The 27,002-nt window shown below is 45.9% G+C and overlaps 2 protein-coding genes and 1 long non-coding RNA gene across 8 annotated transcripts in view; 2 read left to right on the forward strand and 1 right to left on the reverse strand.

Annotated features, from left to right (window-relative positions):
• LOC139247648 (uncharacterized) overlaps positions 1 to 27,002 on the forward strand; it is a 497,861-nt gene that overhangs the window by 398,625 nt on the left and 72,234 nt on the right. The window lies entirely within an intron of this gene.
• LOC139247638 (zinc finger protein 229-like) overlaps positions 1 to 27,002 on the reverse strand; it is a 401,943-nt gene that overhangs the window by 88,384 nt on the left and 286,557 nt on the right. The gene's annotated exons all lie outside the window — the stretch shown is intronic.
• On the forward strand, positions 1,657 to 26,375 carry LOC139247652 (zinc finger protein 271-like; the record flags this gene model as incomplete). The annotated part of the gene is made up of 5 exons (XM_070871746.1): positions 1,657 to 1,735; positions 6,104 to 6,473; positions 21,602 to 21,752; positions 22,747 to 23,465; positions 26,351 to 26,375. Coding segments are annotated over exons 1-5 (1,344 nt in total), but the record flags the coding sequence as incomplete, so codon positions are not given.

The following is a 27,002-nucleotide window of genomic DNA, read 5'->3' on the forward strand; positions in this document are numbered from 1 at the left end:
GGGAGCGATAACGCAGCCTTGTTTGACCCCGGTCCGGACATGAATTGTGTCTGTAATGGATCCATTGATAAGGATCACGGCCTGCATGTCATCGTGAAGCAGGCGAAGGATGTTGACAAACTTTTGGGGGCATCCGAAAGGGGGGAGGACGCTCCATAGACCCTCACAGTTGACAGTGTCAAAGGCCTTTGTAAGATCGAGAAAGGCCATGTATAAGGGCTGGTGCTGCTCCCTGCATTTTTCCTGCAGCTGTCACGCTGCAAAGATCATGTCCGTTGTGCCCCGTAGGGGACGAAATCCACATTGTCATTCCGGGAGGTGCTCCTCGACCACAGGGAGAAGTAGATTGAGGAGAACTCTAGCAACAACTTTCCCAGTGGCTGATAGCAGGGAGATTCCCCTGTAGTTGCCGCAGTCGGATTCGTCCCCTTTTTAAAAAAAAAATGGTCACAATCACTGCATCTCTGAGATCTCCCAGCATGCTCTCCCTCCAGATGAGAGAAATGAGGTCATGTATCCGTGCCAACAGTGCCTCTCCGCCATACTTTAGCACCTCAGCAGGGATTCCATCCGCACCCGTAGCCTTGTTGTTCTTGAGCTGTTTTATGGCTTTGCCTACCTCGTGCGACGTTAGAGTTTCACTGAGTTGGTGGCGGGTCGCATGCTGCGGGATGGAGTCGAGAATACTCAAGTCAAGAGGCAGAGTCTTGATTGAGGAGATCTTCAAAGTGCTCCTTCTATCGGGCCCTGACAGCCTCGGTGTCCTTGATGAGTGTTTCCCCGTTCTTGGCCAGGAGTGGGGTAGGGCCCTGGGAGTTTGGACCATAGGTGGCCTTGACTGCCGTGAAGAATCCTCGCATACCGTGACTATCGGCCAGTTGTTGTATCTCCTGTGCTTTCTCCATCCACCACCTGTTCTTTAGGGCCCGGGTTTTTTGTTGGACCTGAGCCTTGAGCCATCTGTAATGTTGTTTTGCAGCTCCCGAGTTATTTGTTGCTTGAGGCTCAGAAATGCTTTGTGCTTGCAATCTATTAGTTCTTCGATCTCCTGATCATTTTCATCAAACCAGTCCTGATGTTTTCTAGTTGAGTGACCAAGTGTCTCTTCACAGGCACTGGTTATAGAGACCTGGAGGACAGACCAAGCGCTGTGGGCATTCAGCATGTCAGGGTCATCAAGGCACGCCAGATTGGCTGTGAGGCGCTGGCTGTATAGGGCTCTCTTAGCTGGGTCTCTATATACCCCAGCATTAAGGGACAGGATGCATCTTCATTTAGAAAAACATGGATTAGTCAAGGACAGTCAGCATGGATTTGTTCAGGGAAGGTCGGGTCTGACTCACTTCATTGAATTTTTTGTGGCGGTAACAAAGAGGGTTGATGAGGGTAGTGCGTTTGTTGTAGTGCATATGGATTTTAGCAAGGCATTTGATGGTCCCACATGGCAGACTGGTCACGAAAGTAAAAGCCCATGGGATCCAGGACAAAGTGGCAAGTTGGATCCAAAATTGACTCAGTGGCAGGAAGCAAAGGGTAATGGTCGATGGGTGTTTTTATAACGGGAAGGCTGTATTCAGTGGGGTTCCACAGGGCTCAGTACTAGGTTCCTTGCTTTTTGTGGTATATATCAATGATTTAGACTTAAATGTAGGGGATATGATTAAGAACCCTGCAGATGATGCTAAAATCGGCTGTGTGGTTGATAATGAAGAAGAAAGCTGTCGGCTGCAGGAAGGTATGAATGAACTGATCAGGTGGGCGAACAGTGACAAATGGAATTCAAACTGGAGAAATGTGAGGTAATACATTTGGGGAGGGCGAACAAGGCAAGATAATACACATTAAATGGTAGGACACTGAGAAGTGTAGAGTAACAAAGGGACCTTGGAGGGCATGTCCACAAATCCCTCAAGGTAGCAGGACAGGTAGATAAGGTGGTTAAGAAGGCATACGGAATACTTGCCTTTATTAGCCGAGGCATAGAATACAAGAGCAGGAAGGTTATGCTTGAACTATATAAAACACTAGTTTGGCCACAGCTGGAGTACTGCATGCAGTTCTGGTCACCACATTACAGGAAAGATGTGATTGCACTGGAGAGGGTACAGAGGAGATTTACGAGGATGTTGCCTGAACTGGAGAATTTTAGTTATGAGGAAAGATTGGATAGGCTGGGGTTGTTTTCTTTGGAACAGAGGAGGCTGAGGGGAGACTTAATTGAGGTGTATAAAATTATGAGGGGCCTAGTTGGAGTGGATAGGAAGGACCTATTCCCCTTAGCAGAGGGTCAACAACCAGAGGGCGTATATTTAAAGTGGTAGCAGGTTTAGAGGGTGGTGGGGGTCTGGAACCCACTGCCTGAAAGGGTGGTAGAGGCAGAAACCCTCGTTGCATTTAAAATGAACTCGGATATGCATTTGAAGTGCCGTGACCTACAAGGCCACGGACCAAGAGCTGAAAAGTGGGATATGGCTTGATAGCTCTTTGTCGGCCGGCACGGACACGATGGGCTGGAATGGCTTCATTCAATTCTGTAAACTTCTGTAGTTCTATGATCCTGTACGTACAGTGATGATGTTTGTAAATGGTGAGAAATATAGAAGATTAAAGGGTGATCTAATTGAGGTGTTTAAATGATTAAAGGAGTTGATAGGGTGGATGGAGAGAAACGATTTCCTCTGGTGGAGGAGTCCACAACAAGGGGACACAACCTTAAAATCAGAGCCAGGCCGTTCAGGGTGATGTCAGGAAGCACTTCCTCACACAAATGCTGATTGGCTGTTTCTGTTGGTTGGAGAGTCTAGAACTAGGGGTCACAATCTCAGGATAACGGACGGCCATTTAGGACTGAGATGAGGAGAAATGTCTTCACTCAAAGGGTTGTGAATCTTTGGAATTCTCTGCCCCAAAGAGCTGTGGATGCTCAGTCGTTGAGTGTATTCAGGGCTGAGATCGATAGATGTTTGGACACTAAAGAAATCAAGGGATACGGGGATAGTGCGGGAAAGTGGAGCTGAGGTAGAAGATCAGCCTTGATCTTATTGAATGGCACAGCAGGCTCGAGGGACTGTTTAACCCACTCCTGCTCCTATTTCTTATGCTTTTAAAGCCTAGTGAAAATCTGGAACTCTGTTCCCCATAAAACGGAGGCTGGGGGCCAATTGAAAATTCCAAAACTGAGATTGATAGATTGTCCTTAGGCAACAGTATTAATGGCGATGGAACCAAGGCAGGTAGACAGAGTTAAAATACTGATCAGCCACAATCTCATTGAATGGCAGGACAGGCTCAAGGGGCTGAATGGTCTATTCCTGTTCTTATGTTCCTACTTACAGGGATGACTTTTGTACACAGCTTTTACAGGGGATTAGAAGGGGAGGATATGCAGACAGGATTAAACGTGGGCCCCTCCTGTTCCTATGACTCAGTCACACTGAACGTTACCTTTACCCACTGAGCCATTGGGAGGAGGGTCCAGTGACCCTGCTGGAAAATGCCTATGTGAGGCCTCAGGTGAGGACAGTTGAATAGCCTGTCGACACTCACTGTCGATGTTCATACATGGAGATTGGGCACATGGGTCACATATTGGAGAGAAACTGGTGAGTGTAGAACTGAACCCAGCCAGAGTCAGCACCTTCAGGGGAGGAGAGGGAGGGGAACCAGTGAGTGTAGAACTGAACCCAGCCAGAGTCAGCACCTTCAGGGGAGGAGAGGAGAGAAGGATAAAATAGTAGGAATTTGTGCAATGTGCCTTGTGCCTTGCTCTCTCCCTGGATCCTGAAACTACAGAACTCACTCTTCCCCTCCTGAAGTCTACAGGCTCTAAAACTTTAGCTTGGTGGCCCTCAGTCCCGACTCCTTGATTTACCTCCCCTTCTCTCCTCCTCTTTCCCCCTTGGTTATGTTCCACACGCTGGGCCTTGGGCCTTCCCCAGGGATTCTCAGTATGAACAGGGGGATGTGTGTTGAGACAGGATGTCCCAGCTCTCCACCTTTAAAGGGACAAGGAGAGGACCAGCTGGGCTGAATGGCCCTGCTTTATGACATCACTGCAGTGCTTAGCAACCAACTTCCCTGAGCCCTGCTCATTATGGGCTGGGTTTAACGTTTGATGGGACAGTGTAGAAGGAGCTTTACTCTGTATCTAACCCGTGCTGTACCTGCCCTGGAAGTGATTTAGAACATAAGAAATAGAAGCAGGAGTCGGCCATTTGGTCCCTTGAGCCTGCTCCGCCATTCAATATCTTGGCTGATCTGATCATGGACTCAGCTCCATTTCCCTGCCTGCTCCCCATAACCCTTTATTCCCTTATCGCTCAAAAATCTGTCTATTTCCGCCTTTAATATATTCAATGACCCAGCTGCCACAGCTCTCTGGGGCAGAGAATTCCATGGATTTATAACCCTCTGAGAGAAGAAATTTCTCCTCATCTCAGTTTCAAAAGGGCGGCCCCTTATTCTAAGTCTACGTCCCCTAGTTTTAGTTTCCCCTAATGAATGGAAATATCCTCTCTGCATCCACCTTGTCGAGCCCCCTCATTATCTTATAAGTTTCAATAAGATCACCTCTCATTCTTCTGAACTCCAATGAGTTGAGGCCCAACCTACTCAACCTATCCTCATAAGTCAACCCCCTAATCTCTGGAATCAACCTGGTGAACCTTCTCTGAACAGCCTCCAAAGCAAGTATATCCTTCCTTAAATACAGAGACCAAAACATATGAAGGTTAAAATCACCCATGATTATTGCCGTTCCTTTTTTACAAGTCTCCATTATTTCTTGATTGATACTCCATCCAATCGTTACTGTTAGGGGCCTATAGACTACGTCCACCAGTGACTTTTTCCCTTTATTATTCCTTATCACCACCCAAACTGATTCAACCTCTTGATCCTCTGAGGCAATATCGTTTCTCACTAACGCATTGATCCCATCCTTTATTAACAGTGCAACCAGAACTCCTTTTCCTTTCTGTCTGTCCTCCCGAATTGTCAAATACCCCTGAATATTTTGTTCCCAGTCCTGGTCACCTTGCAACCATGACTCTGTAATGGCTATCAGATCTATTTGTGCCATCAACTCATCTATTTTGTTACGAATACTACGTGCATTTAGACAAAGAGCTTTTCAATTTATTTTACCCTTTTGTCTTGCTTGTTTCCTCTGACTTCAAATTCACTTTCTACTTGTTTGATGGGACAGTATAGAGGGAGCTTTACTCTGTATCTAACCTGTGCTGTACCTGGTCTGGGTATGTTTGATGGGACAGTGTAGAGGGAGCTTTACTCTGTACCTGACCAGAACATGTTTCAGGCACACACTCGGTGTTCAGAATACCCATAGAATACAGTGTCGACGTGAACCCAGCCAGAGTCAGCACCTTCAGGGGAGAGAGGGGAACCAGTGAGTGTAGAACTGAACCCAGCCAGAGTCAGCACCTTCAGAGGAGGGGAACCAGTGAGTGTAGAACTGAGCCCAGACAGAGTCAGCACCTTCAGGGGAGGGGAGGGAGGGAGGGAAAGCAGTGAGTGTAGAACTGAACCCAGCCAGAGGCAGCACCTTCAGGGGAGGGAAAAAACAGCGAGAAGAAAGAAATGATGGAGATGGTGCGATGGGTTTCGGTTTCAGCTCCGGGAGGAGGGAGAGTGTGTGGGACAGGGATTTACAGCTTTGGGGGAACGAGAGGAAAAAATGTAGCGTAGAAACTCGAATTGTCTGTTCTGAATTTCTATCCTGCCCTTACAGTAGTGAGTTTTGTAAACTCCTTTTACAGGGTGTTAGAAGGGGAGGATTTGCAGACGGGGAATTGGAACCAAACATCACGTCAAGATCTGACAGAGTCACTCGATGCATCAGGACCTGAATGTCATCGGCCTTTGAATGTGGAAGGAGAAATGTTTGTCTGTTCTGTCTGTGGCAATAGATTTCAAACATCACTGTGACTGGAAAAGCACCGAGACACACACACCCGAGTGAGAGTGTTCCAGTGCACTGACTGTGGAAAGAGCTTTAACCAGTTACACAGCCTGAATAAACATCGCACCTTTCACAGTGGGGAGAAACCGTACACATGTGTGTGTGGACGAGGCTTCAACTGATGGTTCAACGTGGAAAGACACAAGGACATCCACACAATGGAGAAACCATGGGAATGTGGGGACTGTGGGAAGGGATTCAGTTACCCGTCTGAGCTGGAAACTCATCGACGCAGTCACACTGGGGAGAGGCCGTTCACCTGCTCCGTTTGTGGGAAGGGATTCAGTGATTCATCCACCCTGCTGAAACACCAGCGAGTTCACACCGGGGAGAGGCCGTTCACCTGCTCCGTGTGTGGGAAGGCATTCACTCAGTCATCCAGCCTGCTGAGACACCAGCGAGTTCACATTGGGGAGAGGCCGTTCACCTGCTCTGAATGCGGGAAACGATTCACTACATCATCCGACCTGCTGAGACACCAGCGAGTTCACAAGTGACTGCAGGGTTTGTATTTTGCTGTGAATCACATTGTCAGAATGAACACAGCTCAGTCCCAGTCGGGCTGTGTTTACCCTGTAACTGGGTTGGAGTTTAATTTTCTGGATATCTGACAAATAAATCAGCTTTGGTTCCAACACACAGTATGTCCATTCCTTGATTTCTTCAATATAAGAGGAGAATAATTGTTGTCCTGTTGCCAACTGTTCCTTTTTTGGAACTTTTCTCCTTCATTTAACAAAGACCTGTCCTTATGTAGCACCTCACATGACCTCAGGGTGTCCCAAAGTGCTTTACAGCCAATGATGTACAACAACACTGTTATCGAGAAAGATTTTCCCCTCGGGCAACGGCACCTGTAGCATAGATGTTAGAACGAAAAATGTAATTGTAGTATTAAATGCGTGTGTAAAATGTATAAAGATGGCTCCTTGTGGATTTGCAAAGCCCCAAGGGATTTCAGTCAGCAAAAAGAGGCTGCATTCTTAGTTACTGATAACTGCTGTTTTCTCACGCAGGGATACACATGAGCTCTGCAGATGTTCTTAATCATCGGGCTAATAGGCCACAGACGAGACGTCCCGGTCCATGTTAGAACAATACGACTCTGTAACAGGACTAAGATAAGGAGACTGCCCAAAGAGAGCACCCAAGGACAGTAAGATAAGGGAGGGGCCCAGACCATGTCACAAGACCATGAATAATCCTTAGAAACACATGAGACAATCACGCAGTCACATAATGGTTAGAGACCACATCTATTGGTCTATTTGAATCTACATGTAATCTATAATCAATATAATTGGATAGTGTCCGGCCAAAATGGGCTGATGTAACTGTTGTAAAACATATAAAAATCCATGAAACCCTTTGTTCGGCGGAGAGAGGTACCTGGACCCACCAGTTGCTTCATCTCCCCGCCGGCGTAATAAACCGTTGTGATGTATGGACCGACCCGGAGTGACGAGTGATTTTTGGAAGGTACATTCGTGCTAACAACTCCAAAGTACATTTGAGGTGCATTCACTGTTGTAGTATAGGAAATGCAGCAGATGATCTGCACACAGCAAGCTGCCATGAACAGCAGTGGCCAGATAATCTGTTTGAATGATATTGGTTGAGAGCTGATGGGGCCTCGGTTGAACGACTCATCTGAAAGATGGCAACACTGACAGTGCAGCAATCCTGTGCGGTACCTGCCCTGGGAGTGTTTGATGGGACAGTGTAGAGGGAGCTTTACTCTGTATCTAACCCATGCTGTACCTGCCCTGGAAGTGTTTGATGGGACAGTGTAGAGGGAGCTTTACTCTGTATCTAACCTGTGCTGTACCTGACTGGAGAGTGTTTCAGGCAGACACTTGGTGCTCAGAATACACTATTCCATGGCAGTGACATCCATCACCTCGATGAGAACAAAATTTAACCCAAAGATAAGAGAAACCCATCAGTTCCTCCCCTGGACACAGATCCGGAGGGACAGTGAGTGTCCCGAACATTGTTGTACAGTGTGTTCGATAGTTCCTCTCTGGGTCTGAGCCTTTGGGTGATGATTTGAATTTGATGCCCTCGAGTTACTGACTCACAGACAGGTGGAAATAGTTTTTCCTCATTTACCTGATCAAACTTTGAACAGCTCCCTCAGATCTCCAATTCCCCTTTGTTCTAATGAAAAGAGCCCCAGTTTCTCCAATCCGCCCTGATAACTAAAGCCTCTCTTCCCTGGTATCATCTCAGTGAATCTCTCTGCACCCTCTCCATGGCCTCGACATCCTTCCTGGTGTAAGATCCCCAAAACCTGACACAATATTCGAACTGCAGCCTAACCAATGATTTGTGCGGGTTTACATGCCCTCTGCCCTTTTGTACTCCACACCCCTATTTATAAAACCTAGGATCCCATGTGCTTTTTAACCACTTTACCAACTTGTCCTCCTACTTTTAAAGATTTGTCTAACTGAAGCCCTTGTAGGTTTTAGAAATATTAACATTGCATGGCTAAAACACAGACATAAACTGACTGATATAATGTGCATCATGGGAGAGAGAAGTTGAGTCTGAGTTCGAAACTCAAACAATCGATTCACTGCAGACAGGTCACCATGGCAAGACATCATAAGAACATAAGAATTAGGAACAGGAGTAGGCCATCTAGCCCCTCGAGCCTGCTCCGCCATTCAATAAGATCATGGCTGATCTGGCCGTGGACTCAGCTCCACTTACCCGCCTGCTCCCCGTAACCCTTAATTCCCTTATTGGTTAAAAATCTATCTATCTGTGATTTGAATACATTCAATGAGCTAGCCTCAACTGCTTCCTTGGGCAGAGAATTCCACAGATTCACAACCCTCTGGGAGAAGAAATTCCTTCTCAACTCTGTTTTAAATTGGTTCCCCCGTATTTTGAGGCTGTGCCCCCTAGTTCTAGTCTCCCCGACCAGTGGAAACAACCTCTCTGCCTCTATCTTGTCTATCCCTTTCATTATTTTAAATGTTTCTAAAAGATCACCCCTCATCCTTCTGAACTCCAACAAGTAAAGACCCAGTCTACTCAATCTATCATCATAAGGTAACCCTCTTATCTCCGGAATCAGCCGAGTGAATCATCTCTGTACCCCCTCCAAAGCTAGTATATCCTTCCTTAAGTAAGGTGACCAAAACTGCACGCAGTACTCCAGGTGCGGCCTCACCAATACCCTGTACAGTTGCAGCAGGACCTCCCTGCTTTTGTACTCCATCCCTCTCGCAATGAAGGCCAACATTCCATTCGCCTTCCTGATTACCTGCTGCACCTGCAAACTAACTTTGGGATTCATGCACAAGGACCCCCAGGTCCCTCTGCACCTCAGCATGTTGTAATTTCTCCCCATTCAAATAATAATCCCTTTTACTGTTTTTTTTTTCCAAGGTGGATGACCTCACATTTTCCAACATTGTATTCCATCTGCCAAACCTTAGCCCATTCGCTTAACCTATCTAAATCTCTTTGCAGCCTCTCTGTGTCCTCTACACAACCTGCTTTCCCACTAATCTTTGTGTCATCTGCAAATTTTGTTACACTACACTTTGTCCCCTCTTCCAGGTCATCTATGTATATTGTAAACAGTTGTGGTCCCAGCACCGATCCCTGTGGCACACCACTAACCACCGATTTTCAATCCGAAAAGGACCCATTTATCCCAACTCTCTGCTTTCTGTTAGCCAGCCAATTCTCGATCCATGCTAATACATTTCCTCTGACTCCGCGTACCTTTATCTTCTGCAGTAACCTTTTGTGTGGCACCTTATCGAATGCCTTTTGGAAATCCAAATACACCACATCCATCGGTTCACCTCTATCCACCATTCATTCACTGAACCCACTGTTGCAATCTGTAATCAGATCAGGGGAAAGAACAGGGTTTGTCTGTTAGTAACCACAATGTAAACTTAAACCAGAGTGAGTAACATAATAGATTAGATTATAACATGTTTTGTTTATACCTATAATTGTGAAACTATAATAACAACTAACAGCAGGCAGGGGAGTTTAGGGATAATGAGAAAATTACTGAATAAAAGTAACTGCTGGGAACCAGGGAAAGTGTCCTTGTAAATCACAGATTCGAGAAATTCCAGCTGTCTTTTCCTCGCTTCCTGCCAAAACCCAGCTGGGAAGACAAAGAAGAGTCCGGTGCCAGAGGTGGATCAGTGCAGGGTATAAAAGTGAGGGGAGACTGGTGTAAGGGGGCAGTCGGGACTGGAGACACCGGAGATCAATCTCAGGGCATCCAGCGGGCTGACCTGGTGTCAGTTACTGTGGACACGCGGGACTTGCATCTTTACTCTGATGTGGTAGAACACAGAGAATCTGGTCAAATTATAGTTCTTAAGATATTAAAGTTGCTGATAATCATTGAATATATTTAAGGTGGAGATAGACAGAGTTTTGAAAGATCAGGGAGTGAAGGGTTATGGGGAGCGGGCAGGGAAGTGGAGTTGAGGCCAGGATCAGATCAGCCATGATCTTATTGAATGGCAGAGCGGACTCGAGGGGCCAGATGGCCTACTCCTGCTCCTGTTTCTTGTGTTCTAACACTAGACCCTTGATCCTTAATAAGACAAGGAATTAGCTAGAATCTTACAACCCTAAATCTCTCTGCTCCTCTACTCTATTGAAAGTTTTACCATTTAATGTACATTTCCTCCCATTTTCTTCCTCTCAAAATCTATCGCAGCACATTTCTCTGCATTAAATTTCATTTCACATCAACCTGCCCCAATTACTAACCTGTGTATTGACAATGAAGGCACTTAAAGTCCTCTTCACAGTTGGCCATGGGCCCTTTTTGGCGTTCCCTGGAGATTTTAATCATGTGCCCCATATACCCAAGCCCAGATCATTTCTCTGTGGTGGGCGGCACTGTGACAGAATAGCCATAACCCCTGAACCCAATCCGAGTTCCCAGACCTTAACAATAAACGCTAAAACTAGTCCCAAACCTTAACAGAGAATCCAATTTACCAAAAAGAAGAAACCAGAACAGAAAGAATCATACTCTTAATTAAAATAATTTAAAACAATGAAAATAACTAATCTGAACTCCAGACCCTAACTCTCATAAACCTAAACCTAAAACTTGCAACCTTTAAATCTATACCCCAGCCCCAAAACCTAACCTGAACTCCAACCCTAACCCTCATAAACCTAAACCTAAAACTTGCAACCTTTAAATCTATACTCCAGCCCTAAAACCTAACCCTAACTCCAGACCCTAACCCTCATAAACCTAAACCTAAAACTTGTAAACACAGACCCCAGCCCCAAAACCAAACCCTAACCCAGGACCCTAACCCCACTAAAATCTAACCCCAACATAAAACATAACAGTCCAGACCCCAACCCCAAAACCCCAACCCTAACTCTGGATCCTAAACCCCGAAAACCGAAACCTGAACAGCCCACACCACAGCTCGCAAACCCAATCCTAACCCCAGACCCGAGACCCCCAAGACTGAACCCTAATCTAAAACATATTAATGCAGACCCTAACCCCAAGACCTAACTCTAAATGCCCCTAAATCAACCCCCAGCTCTTCTCTCCTCCTCCTCAAGGAAACAGGAACTAAACAGAAATGTGTGCAAAACAGAGGCCTAAACCGCCCTCCCCCCGAGCAGACCAGGAAACAGAAGGGTATACAACAATCGGGGACAACAGACGACAGAGGGAACCAAACCGAAAATAAAACAAAACACTGGATTGAACGAAGATGATAACAAAAACATCACAGAATTAACCCACAAACTATAACATAACCAAAAAAAGTACAAAACAAAAAACCAAAAAATTTTAATTAAAAAAAAAAATAATTTATTAAAATCAAAAATTTACAGGAAGTAAGGGGAAAATGGGGTAAAAGACTTAAAAGAAACAAACTGTCAGTAAATCAAAACATTAGACCCCCACAAAAAACCCCAAACCCGAACCAGGACATTCAACCAGGTGAGTCATCACACAAAAACAAACACAACAAAAAGGGGGCAGAGCTCCACATTTATACCGAACAAACAGAGAGGACCACTGAGCACACAGAGACAACACACCAGGAGTATAAACAAGAACCATAACACCAAACAAAGCTCACAATTAACACCTCATCCCAGCCCTTCTCGTTCCGACTGACCTGGTGGAAGGTAGGGAGCTCTAAACCCTCTATAATCTCTCACTGTAAGGTTATCAATCTGATACCCTCTGACCCTTGAACCCCCCCCCTGACCCACTTGCTTTTCCTGGGTCTCTGATGAAGCCCCAGAAAGGGTGAAACATTAGGCCTATAGACTACAATCAGCAACCTAGACGATAGATCGTGAAGTGAATATAAATCCCACCCCCGACCTTACTTTTCTCCCCCCACCCTTAGAAGACTTCTTCCTCACTCTCTCCACACTTTCAACCCACCGTGCTGGTCTTTTTCTTTTAAAAAAGCCTATGTCTCATTTCCCTTCGTTCTTAACAAAAAATGTTCTCCGTACCAGCTCTAATTGTACTGCTATTTAGAACTAGTAGGATAAGTGTATGCTGCGGGACTGTGATTTCTCTGCTCCCCTCCCCCACCCTACCCAATACTATTGCCATCGAACCGCTACGTGAACACACATCTCGAGTGTCACCTCGAGTCTCATTGCCGAGAGCATGCAGAAATCAAGCGTAGGCAGCAGAAGGAACGTGCGGCAAACCAGTCCCACCTGTGACAGAGACTGCAATTCTCTTATTGGAATGTTCATCATAGGCAGTCCTTCGGAATTGAGGAAGACTTGCTTCCACTCTTAAAATGAGTCCTTAGGTGGCTGAACAGTCCAATACGAGAACCACAGTACCTGTCACAGGTGGGAGAGATAGTCATTGAGTGAAAGGGGAGGGTGGGACTGGTTTGCCGCACGCTCTTTCCTCTGCCTGCGCTTGATTTCTGCTTGCTCTCGGCGACGAGACTCGAGGTGCTCAGTGCCCTCCCGGATGCACTTCCTCCACTTAGGGCAGTCTTTGGCCAGGGACTCCCAGGTGTCGGTGGGGATGTTGCACTTTATCAGGATGTCCTTGTAACGTTTCCTCTGCCCAACTTTGGCTTGTTTGCCGTGAAGGAGTTCCGAGTAGAGCGCTTGCTTTGGGAGTCTCATGTCGGGCATGCGGACAATGTGGCCTGCCCAGCGGAGCTGATCAAATGTGGTGAGTGCTTTGATGTTGGCCTGGTCAAGGGCGCTAACGTTGGTGCGTCTGTCCTCCCAGGGGATTTGTAGGATTTTGCGGATCCTCAACTATTCAGTCAGCTGAGAATTCACTTTTAGAGTGGAAGCAAGTCTCCCTCGATTCCCAGGGACTGCCTGTGATGATGACACACACAAGATTTATGAAAGTAAATTTAAAAACAATCAAAGGAAAAAGTGCTTCCTAAATTCTCCCTCCCCCCCCCCCTCCACACGATCCTCCAACGCGGCAAGGGCCCTGATCAACCCGCTAAGACCATAAAAGGACATAACCCCCTTCCCCATCCTACAACTGAATTACTCATTAAAACAATCCTCACCCAAAAACAGACTGTTAAAATAAATCAAAAAATAACGAATAACATTTAAAATCTTAAAAATAAAAATCAGCACATCAAAGTACATAAATCAATCTTCCTGAAAGAAGGTAATAGCGACTTAAAATCAACCACCTTCAAAATCCGGAGACCAATCCCTTCCCCGGGAACAAGAAGACCTCCGCTCCAACCCGCCTCCTCGGCCGCAGCTTAAATCCAACCCGAGGCTTTTAATCATCTCTAGGCCCAAAAATAACTAAAAATGAATTGACCTGATTACTCAATCCCTAAAAGCCACAAAAATTAAAGAGTCCACAACCCCACACAACCTAACCGAGAACCCCCACACACAACCTAACCGAGACCCCCCCCACACAACCTAACCGAGACCCCCCCCACACAACCTAACCGAGACCCCCCCCACACAACCTAACCGAGACACCCCCCCCACACAACCTAACCGAGACCCCCCCCACACAACCTAACCATGACCCTCCCCACACAACCTAACCGAGACCCCCCCCACACAACCTAACCGAGACCCTCCCCACACAACCTAACCATGACCCTCCCCACACAACCTAACCGAGACCCCCCACACACACAACCTAACCATGACCCTCCCCACACAACCTAACCGAGACCCCCCCACACAACCTAACCGAGACCCCCACACACAACCTACCCGAGACCCTCCCACAGACACAACCTAACCATGACCCTCCCCACACAACCTAACCGAGACCCCCCCACACAACCTAACCGAGACCCCCACACACAACCTAACCGAGACCCCCCCACACAACCTAACCGAGACCCCCACACACAACCTACCCGAGACCCTCCCACAGACACAACCTACCCGAGACCCTCACACACAATCTACCCGAGACCCCCACACACAACCTAACCGTGACCCTCCCCCACATACACAACCTAACTGAGACCTCGCAGCAAGATACAATTGCACAAAAACAAAAATATTTTTTTTTTCAAAAATATAAAATCGGAGATCCCAGCAAAACAAACGGAGGTCATCATCATCATCGGCAGTCCCTCGGAATCGAGGAAGACTTGTTCCACTCTAAAAGTGATTTCTCAGATGACTGAACATTCCAGTACGAGAACCAGACTCTCACAGGTGGGACAGAGAGTCGTTGAGGTAAAAGATGGGTGGGACTGGTTTGCCACATGCTCATTCCACTGCCTGCGCTTGATTTCTGCTTGCTCTCGGCGATGAGACTCGAGGTGCTCAGCACCCTCTAGGATGCACTTCCTCCACTTAGGGCGTTCGTTGGCCAGGGACTACCAGATGTCAGAGGGAATGTTGCACTTTATCAGGGAAGCTTTGAGGGTATTCTTGTAACGTTTCCTCTGCCCACCTTTGGCTCGTTTGCCATGAAGGAGCTCCGAGTAAAGCGCTTGCTTTGGGAGTCTTGTGTCTGGCATGCGGACAATGTGGTCTGCCCAGCGGAGCTGGTCGAGTGTGGTCAGTGCTTTGATGCTGGGGATGTTAGCCTGGTCGAGGACGCTAACGTTGGTGCATCTGTCCTCCCAGGGGATTTGTAGGATCTTGGGGAGACATCATTGGTGGTATTTCTCCAGCGATTTGAGGTGTCTACTGTACATGGTCCATGTCTCTGAGCCATACAGGAGGGCGGCTATTACTACAGCCCTGTAGACCATGAGTTTGGTGGTAGGTTTGAGGGCCTGGTCTTCAAACACTCTTTTCCTCAGCCACCGCTCGCTCCAACCCCATTAAATAAACAATGGACTCGCTCTCCACAACCAAAAAACTTTAGCAAACCCACCAAATCCCCCCCCGCCCTCCCCACCCATGTAACCAAAACTTAATCCACAAATTCACAAATTTTTAAATGAATAAAATGGGAAGACACAGACTCAGGGACACGCGGCTCCATGCTGTGACCAATCAGCATTCTGCCCAACAGCAGCAACAAGGCTCCGTTTCCAATAGGCAGGTTCCACAGGATCCTTGAACAGCTTAAACAATAACAATAATTCCCCAATTAATATCCCTAACTTAAAACACCGGTAATAATATTAATAAATCCAAATAATACAATTGGCTTACTTACAATTAATAAGTTACCTAACTCCACAAATATCAATTGAATACATAGTAAGGAACTAACATCCCAACGAATAACCAATTTTAACTGACAAACCCAACCCACCCCCCCCAAAAAAAAATAACCCTTCCTAACCCAACACCTCCCAAAGAGGGACTTTATATAAATACAATCCAATCTTCATCAATGTAATCTCTTGGTTAATCTCAATTTACCATCAATTTAATTATTAATAAAACACTTCCATAAAAGTTCCAAAAGGAACATTACCCCACTGTGCCAAACAACAAAGGCCCTAACCCTAGAAATAGAATGGTACACCAGTATCCAGAATAAAATTAGAACAAGGCGTCAGTGTCCAGAACGACACACAAAGCCACAGCAACTCTGATACAGCAAATAATGGACAGGAGAAAACCCAAACAACTAAAAAGAGGAAGCTAGAACAGAATATTACCTATATTAACCCCACCCCAGATTTAATCTATATACAGAGCATTGCTTCAGTGTCCAGAACGACACACAAAGCACAGTGGTCCAGACACAATAAACAGAGGGCATCAGAGAATTCAATTTACCAAAAAAGAAACTAGAACCTAAAGGATCATAATCTTAATCAAATTAATTCAAAATAATGAAAATAACTAAAGAGGATAAATGAAGGAACAAGGGCAAGAAAGCCTGAGTAGTAAACTCCAGAAAGCGTGAGCCGACCAAAAGTCGCAGTAAGGAATGCAAAATTCCAAAGGGGCGATACCCCACTGCCCGAAACACCAACAACAAGCTCAAAAAACACTAACAGATTTGTCAAGTACAATTTTCCCTTCATAAATCCATGTTGATTCTGCCCAATCCTGTTATTACTTCCGAAGTGCACTGTTACCACATGCTTAATAATCGATTCTAGCATTTTCTCTACCACTGCTTTCATGACTACCAGTACCACACGGCTTAGATACAGAATAAATCTCACTCCATCCTATCCCAAGCACTACCAGGGTTGATACAGAGTAAACCACAGTCTACAATATCCCAGGGCACGTACAGCATGGGTTAGATACAGAGTAAAGCTCCCTCTACCCTGCCTCAAATATTCCCAGGGCATGTCCAGCACGGGTCAGATACAGAGCAATCCCCACCCACTGACTGCTTAACCAGAAGGCAATGCAGCTCAGCAAGAACAGGGGTGACGGGTGAGCTTGACTTGTTGCGAGTTAGGGAATGGGCAGCCGAGTTTTGGATCAACTCTCGTTTATGTAGGGTAGAATGTGGGAGGAGTGCGTTGGAATAGTCATGTCCAGAGGTAACAAAGGCATGGATGAGGGCTTCAGCAGTGGATGAGCTGAGGCAATAGTGTGGACGGGCGATGTTCCAGAGGTGGAAAGAAGCAATCTTCGTTATGCTACAGATATATGGTCACAAACTTATTTCAAGGTCAAGTATAACACCAAGGTTGCGAACAGTCTGGTTCAGCATCAGACAGAGGTTTGGGAGAGGGATGAAGTCAGTGGCTAGGGAGCGGAGATTGTGACAATGGCAATTACAAATATTGGAATATTTCACAGGCTAGCACATGCAAAATGTGCGGATGAGTTCTTTAAATTAAATCGGTTCCAAAACGGCTTAACTGATACAGAAATAACGGATTTCAAATCTTATGCAAGATAGTTCAATAAAGGGGTTGTTCAAAGGATTGCAGCTGAGTGTAAAGTGAGACACTGCAGTCAAGTCTACTGCAACCACAAGTCATGTACTCAAACGGAACAACTTTGAGGTTTGATATGATAGAAGGCGAACTAGGTGAGAAGTGATATAAGTTAGAGTAAGAAAAAGCCCTAAACTGGAACAGTGGGTAACAGAACATCAACTAGTCTCCTCTGATTATGGAGAAATGACCCTGTGGTCAACCCCCTGCAAAACAGATACACTGCTTTGAGTACTGTTGGGGAGGATGACTCATCAGGGGAGGGCAGCAGCAGCCAAGTTCATGGCACAGTTCGTGGCTCTGCTGCAAAGGAGGGCAGGAAAAAGATTGGGAGCGCGATAGTGATAGGGGATTCGATGGTGAGGGGAATAGATAGGCGTTTCTGCGGACGCAACCGAGACTCCAGGATGGTATGTTGCCTCCCTGGTGCAAGGGTCAAGGATGTCTCGGAGCGGGTGCAGGACATTCTGAAATGGGAGGGAGAACAGCCAGTTGTCGTGGTGCACATTGGTACCAACGACATAGGTAAAAAAAGGGATGAGGTCCTACGAAAAGAATTTAAGGAGCTAGGAGCTAAATTAAAAAGTATGACCTCAAAAGTAGTAATCTCTGGATTGCTACCAGTGCCACGTGCTAATCAGAGTAGGAATCGCAGGATAGCGCAGATGAATACATGGCTTGAGCAGTGGTGCAGCAGGGAGGGATTCAAATTCTTGGGGCATTGGAACCGGTTCTGGGGGAGGTGGGACCAGTACAAACCGGACGGTCTGCACCTGGCCAGGACCAGAACCAATGTCCTAGGGGGAGTGTTTGCTAGTGCTGTTGGGGAGGAGTTAAACTAATATTGCAGGGGGATGGGAACCTATGCAGGGAGACAGAGGGAGACAAAAATGAGGCAAAAGCAAAAGACAGAAAGGAGATGAGGAAAAGTGGAGGGCAGAGAAACCCAAGGCAAAGAACAAAAAGGGCCACTGTACAGCAAAATTCTAAAAGGACAAAGGGTGTTAAAAAAGCAAGCCTGAAGGCTTTGTGTCTTAATGCAAGGAGTATCCGCAATAAGGTGGATGAATTAACTGTGCAAATAGATGTTAACAAATATGATGTGATTGGGATTACGGAGACGTGGCTCCAGGATGATCAGGGCTGGGAACTCAACATCCAGGGGTATTCAACATTCAGGAAGGATAGAATAAAAGGAAAAGGAGGTGGGGTAGCATTGCTGGTTAAAGAGGAGATTAATGCAATAGTTAGGAAAACATTAGCTTGGATGATGTGGAATCTATATGGGTAGAGCTGCAGAACACTAAAGGGCAAAAATCGTTAGTGGGAGTTGTGTACAGACCTCCAAACAGTAGTAGTGATGTTGGGGAGGGCATCAAACAGGAAATTAGGAGTGCATGCAATAAAGGTGCAGCAGTTATAATGGGTGACTTTAATATGCACATAGATTGGGCCAGCCAAACTGGAAGCAATACGGTGGAGGAGGATTTCCTGGAGTGCACAAGGAATAGTTTTCTAGACCAATATGTCGAGGAACCAACTAGGGGGGAGGCCATCTTAGACTGGGTGTTGTGTAATGAGAGAGGATTAATTAGCAATCTCATTGTGCGAGGCCCCTTGGGGAAGAGTGACCATAATATGGTGGAATTCTGCATTAGGATGGAGAATGAAACAGTTAATTCAGAGACATGGTCCAGAACTTAAAGAAGGGTAACTTTGAAGGTATGAGGCATGATAGATTGGCTAATGATACTTAAGGGGTTGACTGTGGATGGGCAATGGCAGACATTTAGAGACCGCATGGATGAATTACAACAATTGTACATTCCTGTCTGGCGTAAAAATAAAAAAGGGAAGGTGGCTCAACCGTGGCTATCTAGGGAAATCAGGGATAGTATTAAAGCCAAGGAAATGGCATACAAATTGGCCAGAAATAGTAGCGAACCTGGGGACTGGGAGAAATTTAGAACTCAGCAGAGGAGGACAAAGGGTTTGATTAGGGCAGGGAAAATGGAGTTCGAGAAGAAGCTTGCAGGGAACATTAAGGCGGATTGCAAAAGTTTCTATAGGTATGTAAAGAGAAAAAGGTTAGTAAAGACAAACGTAGGTCCCCTGCAGTCAGAATCAGGGGAAGTCATAACGGGGAACAAAGAAATGGCAGACCAATTGAACAAGTACTTTGGTTCAGTATTCACTAAGGAGGACACAAACAACCTTCCGGATATAAAAGTGGTCAGAGGGTCTAGTAAGGAGGAGGAACTGAGGGAAATCTTTATTAGTCGGGAAATTGTGTTGGGGAAATTGATGGGATTGAAGGCCGATAAATCCCCAGGGCCTGATGGACTGCATCCCAGAGTACTTAAGGAGGTGGCCTTGGAAATAGCGGATGCATTGACAGTCATTTTCCAACATTCCATTGACTCTGGATCAGTTCCTATCGAGTGGAGGGTAGCCAATGTAACCCCACTTTTAAAAAAAGGAGGGACAGAGAAAGCAGGGAATTATAGACCGGTCAGCCTGACCTCAGTAGTGGGTAAAATGATGGAATCAATTATTAAGGATGTCATAGCAGTGCATTTGGAAAATGGTGACATGATAGGTCCAAGTCAGCATGGATTTGTAAAAGGGAGATCATGCTTGACAAATCTTCTGGAATTTTTTGAGGATGTTTCCAATAAAGTGGACAAAGGAGTACCAGTTGATGTGGTATATTTGGACTTTCAGAAGGCTTTCGACAAGGTCCCACACAGGAGATTAATGTGCAAAGTTAAAGCACATGGGATTGGGGGTAGTGTGCTGACGTGGATTGAGAACTGGTTGTCAGACAGGAAGCAAAGAGTAGGAGTAAATGGGTACTTTTCGGAATGGCAGGCAGTGACTAGTGGGGTACCGCAGGGTTCTGTGCTGGGGCCCCAGTTGTTTACATTGTACATTAATGATTTAGACGAGGGGATTAAATGTAGTATCTCCAAATTTGCAGATGACACTAAGTTGGGTGGCAGTGTGAGCCGCGAGGAGGATGCTATGAGGCTGCAGAGTGACTTGGATAGGTTAGGTGAGTGGGCAAATGCGTGGCAGATGAAGTATAATGTGGATAAATGTGAGGTTATCCACTTTGGTGGTAAAAACAGAGAGACAGACTATTATCTGAATGGTGACAGATTAGGAAAAGGGAAGGTGCAATGAGACCTGGGTGTCATGGTACATCAGTCATTGAAGGTTGGCATGCAGGTACAGCAGGCGGTTAAGAAAGCAAATGGCATGTTGGCCTTCATAGCGAGGGGATTTGAGTACAGGGGCAGGGAGGTGTTGCTACAGTTGTACAGGGCCTTGGTGAGGCCACACCTGGAGTATTGTGTACGGTTTTGGTCTCCTAACTTGAGGAAGGACATTCTTGCTATTGAGGGAGTGCAGCGAAGATTCACCAGACTGATTTCCGGGATGGTGGGACTGACCTATCAAGAAAGACTGGATCAACTGGGCTTGTATTCACTGGAGTTCAGAAGAGTGAGAGGGGACCTCATAGAAACGTTTAAAATTCTGACGGGTTTGGACAGGTTGGATGCAGGAAGAATGTTCCCAATGTTGGGGAAGTCCAGAACCAGGGGTCACAGTCTAAGGATAAGGGGTAAGCCATTTAGGACCGAGATAAGGAGAAACTTCTTCACCCAGAGAGTGGTGAACCTGTGGAATTCTCTACCACAGAAAGTAGTTGAGGCCAATTCACTAAATATATTCAAAAGGGAGTTAGATGAAGTCCTTACTACTCGGGGGATCAAGGGGTATGGCGTGAAAGCAGGAAGGGGGTACTGAAGTTTCATGTTCAGCCATGAACTAATTGAATGGCGGTGCAGGGTAGAAGGGCTGAATGGCCTGCTCCTGCACCTATTTTCTATGTTTCTATGTTTCTAAATCAAATATTCGACACACTGTGTTTGAAACAAAGCTGATTTATTCAATATTTATGTCGGATATTTATCTCCAGCCCACATATACGGGTTATTGAGATCATCAGAAACAAAGTCTTACTGCCAGAATGAACATGGGTCAGTGACCAATGCAATCCCAGTAAATCATATTCCATTCAATAACATGGGCTTCCAATGGCGGTATTTGTACCCCGCATTCGTCGCGGGGGGAATGTGCCTCACCCAGACTACAGGAGCTCAGTGCGCAGGCGCTGGCCCTGGCTGGGTTTGGAGCATGCGCGGTGCCTGTAATGGCGGAAGAAACACGTTTCGGACAGGCGCCTCAGAGTTGTGTTTTTCAGCGGGACGGAGCGGAGTAATGGACCAGCGGGGAGCCGGGGCGACTTCATAAATAACCGGTGCCCGCCGCAAACCCGGAATAAGAACCGAAATATCGCCGGTTGCAGTTTTGGGGCTTTCTCCCGGTCACAGGCCCAGGCTAACGGCGGCCATGTTTGTGCAGGATAGCAGGTTCAGCGCTCCGTCATCTTGGTTTAGTGAGTAGCAAGGCCCATGCGTGGCCATCTTGGTGCAGGAACAAAGTGAGGGATGTCAATGTCTGGAACAGAACCCAGCCAGAGTCAGCACCTTCAGGGGAGGAGAGGGAGGGGAACCAGTGAGTGCAGAACTGAACCTAATCAGAGTCAGCACCCTCAGGAGAGGAGAGATCAAAGAACGAGTGAGTGCAGAACCGAACACAGGGGAGGAGAGGGGAGTCAGTGAGTGTGGAACTGACCCCAGCCAGAATCACCACACTCGGGGGAGAGGAACCAGTGAATGTAGAACTGAATTCAGCCAGAGTCTACTTCTTTTGGAGAAGGAAGTGTACCAGTGAGTGTAGACCTGAACCCAGCCAGTATCTGTACATTCTGTGGAGGAGGGGGATGGAGAACCAGTGAGTGTAGACCTAAACCCAGCCTGAATTGGTGGTGAAAACTGTGTGTGGAGGAGAAACTGTCCAGAAATGTGCGATGGTTTGGATTTCAGCACAGCAGGAGGGACAATGTGTGGGACAGGGATTTACAGCTTTGGAAGAACGAGAGAGGAAAAAATGTTCCATGGAAACTAGATGTGTCTATTCTGAATTTCTGTCTTGTACTGACAGTGATGAGTTTTGTTATCTCCTTTTACAGCGTATTAGGAGGTGAGATTTTCAGACAAGAAGCACAAACCAAACATCGCATCAAGATCTGACAGGGGCAGTTGATTCATCAGGAGCTGAATATCATTGGCCTTTGAAAGTGGAAGGAGAAATGTTTGTCTGTTCTGTCTGTGGGAAAAAATTTCAATTATCATCCTGACTGGAAAGGTACCGAGACACACACACCCAAGTGAGTGTTCCAGTGCACTGACTGTGGAAAGAGCTCTAACCAGTTACACAGCCTGAAAAAACATCGCACCATTCAAAGCGCAGAGAAACTGTAAATGTGTTGTGTGAGTGGGCGAGGCTTCAACTGATTGTCCAACCATGGATAGTCACAAGGATACCTGCACCACGGAGAAACCGTGGAAATGTGATGACTGTGGGAAGATATTCAGATCACCAACTGAGCTGGAAATGCATCGACGCTGTCACACTGGGGAGAGGCCGTTCACCTGCTCTGAGTGTGGGAAGGGATTCACTCAGTCATCCAACCTGCTGACACACCGGCGAGTTCACACTGGGGAGAGGCCTTTCACCTGCTCTGAGTGTGGGAAGGCATTCACTGAGTCATCCAGCCTGCTGACGCACCGGCGAATTCACACTGGGGAGAGGCCATTCACCTGCTCTGAGTGTGGGAAGGGATTCACTGCATCATCCGACCTGCTGAAACACCAACGTGTTCACACTGGGGAGAGACCGTTCACCTGCTCTCAGTGTGGGAAGCGATTCAGTGAGCAATCCAACCTACTGAAACACCAGCGAGTTCACACTAGGGAGAGGCCATTCGCCTGCTCAGAGTGTGGGAAAGGATTCACTCAGTCATCCACCCTGCTGAGACACCAGCGAGTTCACACTGGGGAGAGGCCGTTCACCTGTTCTGAATGTGGGAACGGATTCACTCAATCATCCACACTGCTGACACACCAGCGAGTTCACACTGGGGAGAGGCCATTCACCTGCTCAGTGTGTGGGAAGGGATTCACTCAGTCATCCACCCTGCTGAGACACCAGCGACTTCACAAGTGACTACAGGGGTGGGATTCTGCTGTTATTGCTGCTTTTCATCACATCCAGACTGAACCATGTTCATGTATCATTAAGTTGTTGAGGCCAATTCACTAAATATATTCAAAAAGGAGTTAGATGTAGTCCTTACTACTAGGGGGATCAAGGGGTATGGCGAGAAAGCAGGAATGGGGTACTGAAGTTGCATGTTCAGCCATTAACTCATTGAATGGCAGTGCAGGCTAGAAGGGCCGAATAGCCTACTCCTGCACCTATTTTCTATGTTTCATTCTGACATTTGGGGTTTATTTCTGCCGATGTTAATAACCCTATAACTGGGCTGGACTTTAATATTCTGGATATATTGCTGATTGTGTTCTTGGGGCTGCAGTGTCCACTTAAGAAATGCTGTGTGTTAGCTTTCCCCTTAATTCAGCAACTCTCAATAGAAATTTAGTTTGCAATTAAATTATGAACTTTTACTTTAATTCTAAATTGATCTTTGGTACAAAATCTACAATAGTGTGTCAAAGTTTCCACTGAATAAAATCTCCAATTAAAAAGAGCTTGCTGACAATTCTTACTGACTTGCACATTACACACAGTGGCCCCTCCATTATCCACAAGAAAGAAGGGGAATGGGAATTGGTGGGGAATCAGTGTCCCTAAATGTTGCCCCTCCCGTCTGGTGTAGCAATCCCCTTGGCACGGGAATAGAGACAAGTCCAGACCAAAACTGTGCGCAGTACTCCAGGTGTGGTCTTACCAACGCCCTGTACAGTTGTAGCAGGACTTCCCTACTTTTATACTCCACCCCACTTGCAATAAAGGCCAGCATTCCATTTGCCTTCCTGATTACTTGCTGTACCTGCATGCTAACTTTTTGAGTTTCATATACAAGAACCTCCAGATCCCTCTGTACAACAGCATTTTGTAATTGTCCCCATTTAAATAATTATTTGCTTTTTTATTTTTTCTACCAACAGGGATAACCTGACATTTTACCACATTATAGTCCATCTGCCAGATTTTTGCCCACTCACAGAGCCTATCTATGTCACCTTGTAGATTCTTTACGTCCTCCTCACAACCTATCTTTGTATCATCAGCAAATTTGACTATGTTACACTCAGCCCCTTCAGCCAAGTTATTTATATTAGTTGTAAATAGTTGAGTCCCCAGCACTGATCCCTGTGGCACCCCACTAGTTACAGTTTGCCAAGCTGAAAATGATCCATTTATCCTGACTCTCTGTTAGTTTTCTGTTAGTTTGCCAATCCTCTATCCATGCTGATATATTACCCCCAACCCCGTGAACTCTTAGTTTGTGAAGTAACCTTTTGTGTGGCACCATATGAAATGCTTTCTGGAAATCCAAATATATGACATCAACTGGTTCTCCTTTATCCACTTTGCTTGTTACATCCTCAAATAATTCCAGGAAATTTGTCAAACATGATTTCCCTTTCATGAAACCATGCTGACTCTGCTTGACTGCAATATGATTTGCTAAATGTCCTGCTAGTACTTCCTTAATGATGGACTCCAGTATTTTCCGAATGACAGATGGTAGGCTAACTGGTCTATAGTTTCCTGCTTTCTGTCTCCCTCGTTTCTTAATTAGGTATGTTACATTTGCAGTTTTCCAGTCCGCTGGAATCTCTCCAGAATTCAGAGAATTTTGGTAGATTACAACCGATGCATCCACTATCTCTGCAGCCAGTTCTTTAAAGACCCTAGGATGCATGTCATCATGTCCAGGAGACTTGTCCATCTTTAGTCCCATTAGTTTGATTAGTACTTAATCTCGAGTGACAGTGACTGTTTTAAGTTTCCTCCTCCCCCGCATTAGCTCCTTGATTATCAACTGTTGGGATGTTTTTAATATCCTCTACCGTGAAGACCGATACAAAATATTTGTTCAAAGTCTCTGCCATTTCCGTGTTTCCCGTTATTAATTCTCCAGTCTCATCTTCTAAGGGACCAATGTTTATTTTAGCAACTCGTTTCCATTTTATATTCCTGTAGAAGCTCTTACTGTTTGTTTTTATATTTCTTGTTAGTTTTCTCTCATCTGCTATCTTCTCTGTCTTTATCATTTTTTAGTCGTCCTTTGCTGGTTTCTAAAAATTTCCCAATCCTCTGGCCTTCCACTGTCCTTCGCAACATTGTATGCCTTTTTTCAATTTGATACCATCCTTTACTTCCTGAGTTAGCCAGGGATGGTTCATCCTTCTCTTAGCATCTTTATTTCTCACTTGAATAAATCTTTGCTGAGAGTTATGTAATATCTCCTTAAATGTTTGCCATTTTGTTTCTACAGTCTTACCCTTGAACATATTTTCCCAGTCCACTTGGTATCAGTGACAAGTGTCGATTTATATCACATGGGAGGAGATTGGTGTCAGTGACTGTGGGGTTGGGTCAAACTTCTTTGACCTGACCAGGGCCTTTGACACTGTTAAACGTGAGGGATTATGGAGTGTACTCTACAAATTCAGCTGTCCATTTGCCCAATAGGAGACTCCCAAAGCAAGCGCTCTGCTCGGAGCTTCGACATGGCAAGGACAATGGGTGGGCGGGGCTTCAGGATGTCTGTCAGTTTGATTGGACACATATTTGTGCTCAGGTCAGTGGCCCCTGAAAGGGAGCCTTGTTGTGCTAACTTTTGTCTTGTGACCCTGGGCCAGCCCAGCTCACCCTATTGGGCCAGGCTGGGCTCACCCTATTGGGCCAGTCCGGGCTCTCCCTATTGGACCAGCCTGGGTTCACCCTATTGGGCCAGCACAAAAGGCTAATTATCCAGCAAAGAAATTAGCAGCTCATTGATTTTATTGTCACTCTGCGCACAGCGGGTGCAGAACTGATCCCAACCTTGTAAACTGGAAATGCATTGTCACAGTCACACTGGGGAGAGGCCGTTCACCTGCTCTGAGTGTGAAAAGGGATTCACTACGTCATCCGACCTGCTGAGACAGCAGCGAGTTCACAAGTGACTGCAGGGGTTGGACTCTATTCTTATTACTGCTGTTAATCACATCCTGACTGAATCGTGTTCATTCTGTCAGTTGGTGTTTGTTTCTGCTGATGTTAATAACCCCTATAACTGGGCTGGAGTTTAATATTTTGATATTTCAAATAACACTGTGTGTCGATAATTAAAACCTCCAAAATAAGTGGAGACTAATTGATGTCCTGTTACTGACTGTTCCATTTTGGGCCTTTTCTCTTTTCTAACTCTGGATTATTTCAGTTCTCAGACCTTTGGTTACTCTCAGGGACAAGTCCCAGTTTCCCATACATTCCAGAGTGCCTCTCCTCGCCTTGGTATCCAGGGAAGGTGTCGGTAACATGCCCGGGATCACTAAACATAAAACCCAGTCTGTTAATCACCTTCAGATGCTGGACTTAGCGTGTGTCTCATGGCACCTGTCTCACCTTTGATGTGTGAATGGAGCATCACGCCTGCAAACCTGGTTTCAATTTAAATTTTAAATCCACTCAGAAAACATTTTTTTTTAAATACTTACATGTAAACCAATCACATCAAATAA

The sequence above is a fragment of the Pristiophorus japonicus genome, unplaced genomic scaffold (assembly GCF_044704955.1).
Source record: "Pristiophorus japonicus isolate sPriJap1 unplaced genomic scaffold, sPriJap1.hap1 HAP1_SCAFFOLD_278, whole genome shotgun sequence".
Lineage (NCBI taxonomy): Eukaryota > Metazoa > Chordata > Chondrichthyes > Pristiophoridae > Pristiophorus > Pristiophorus japonicus.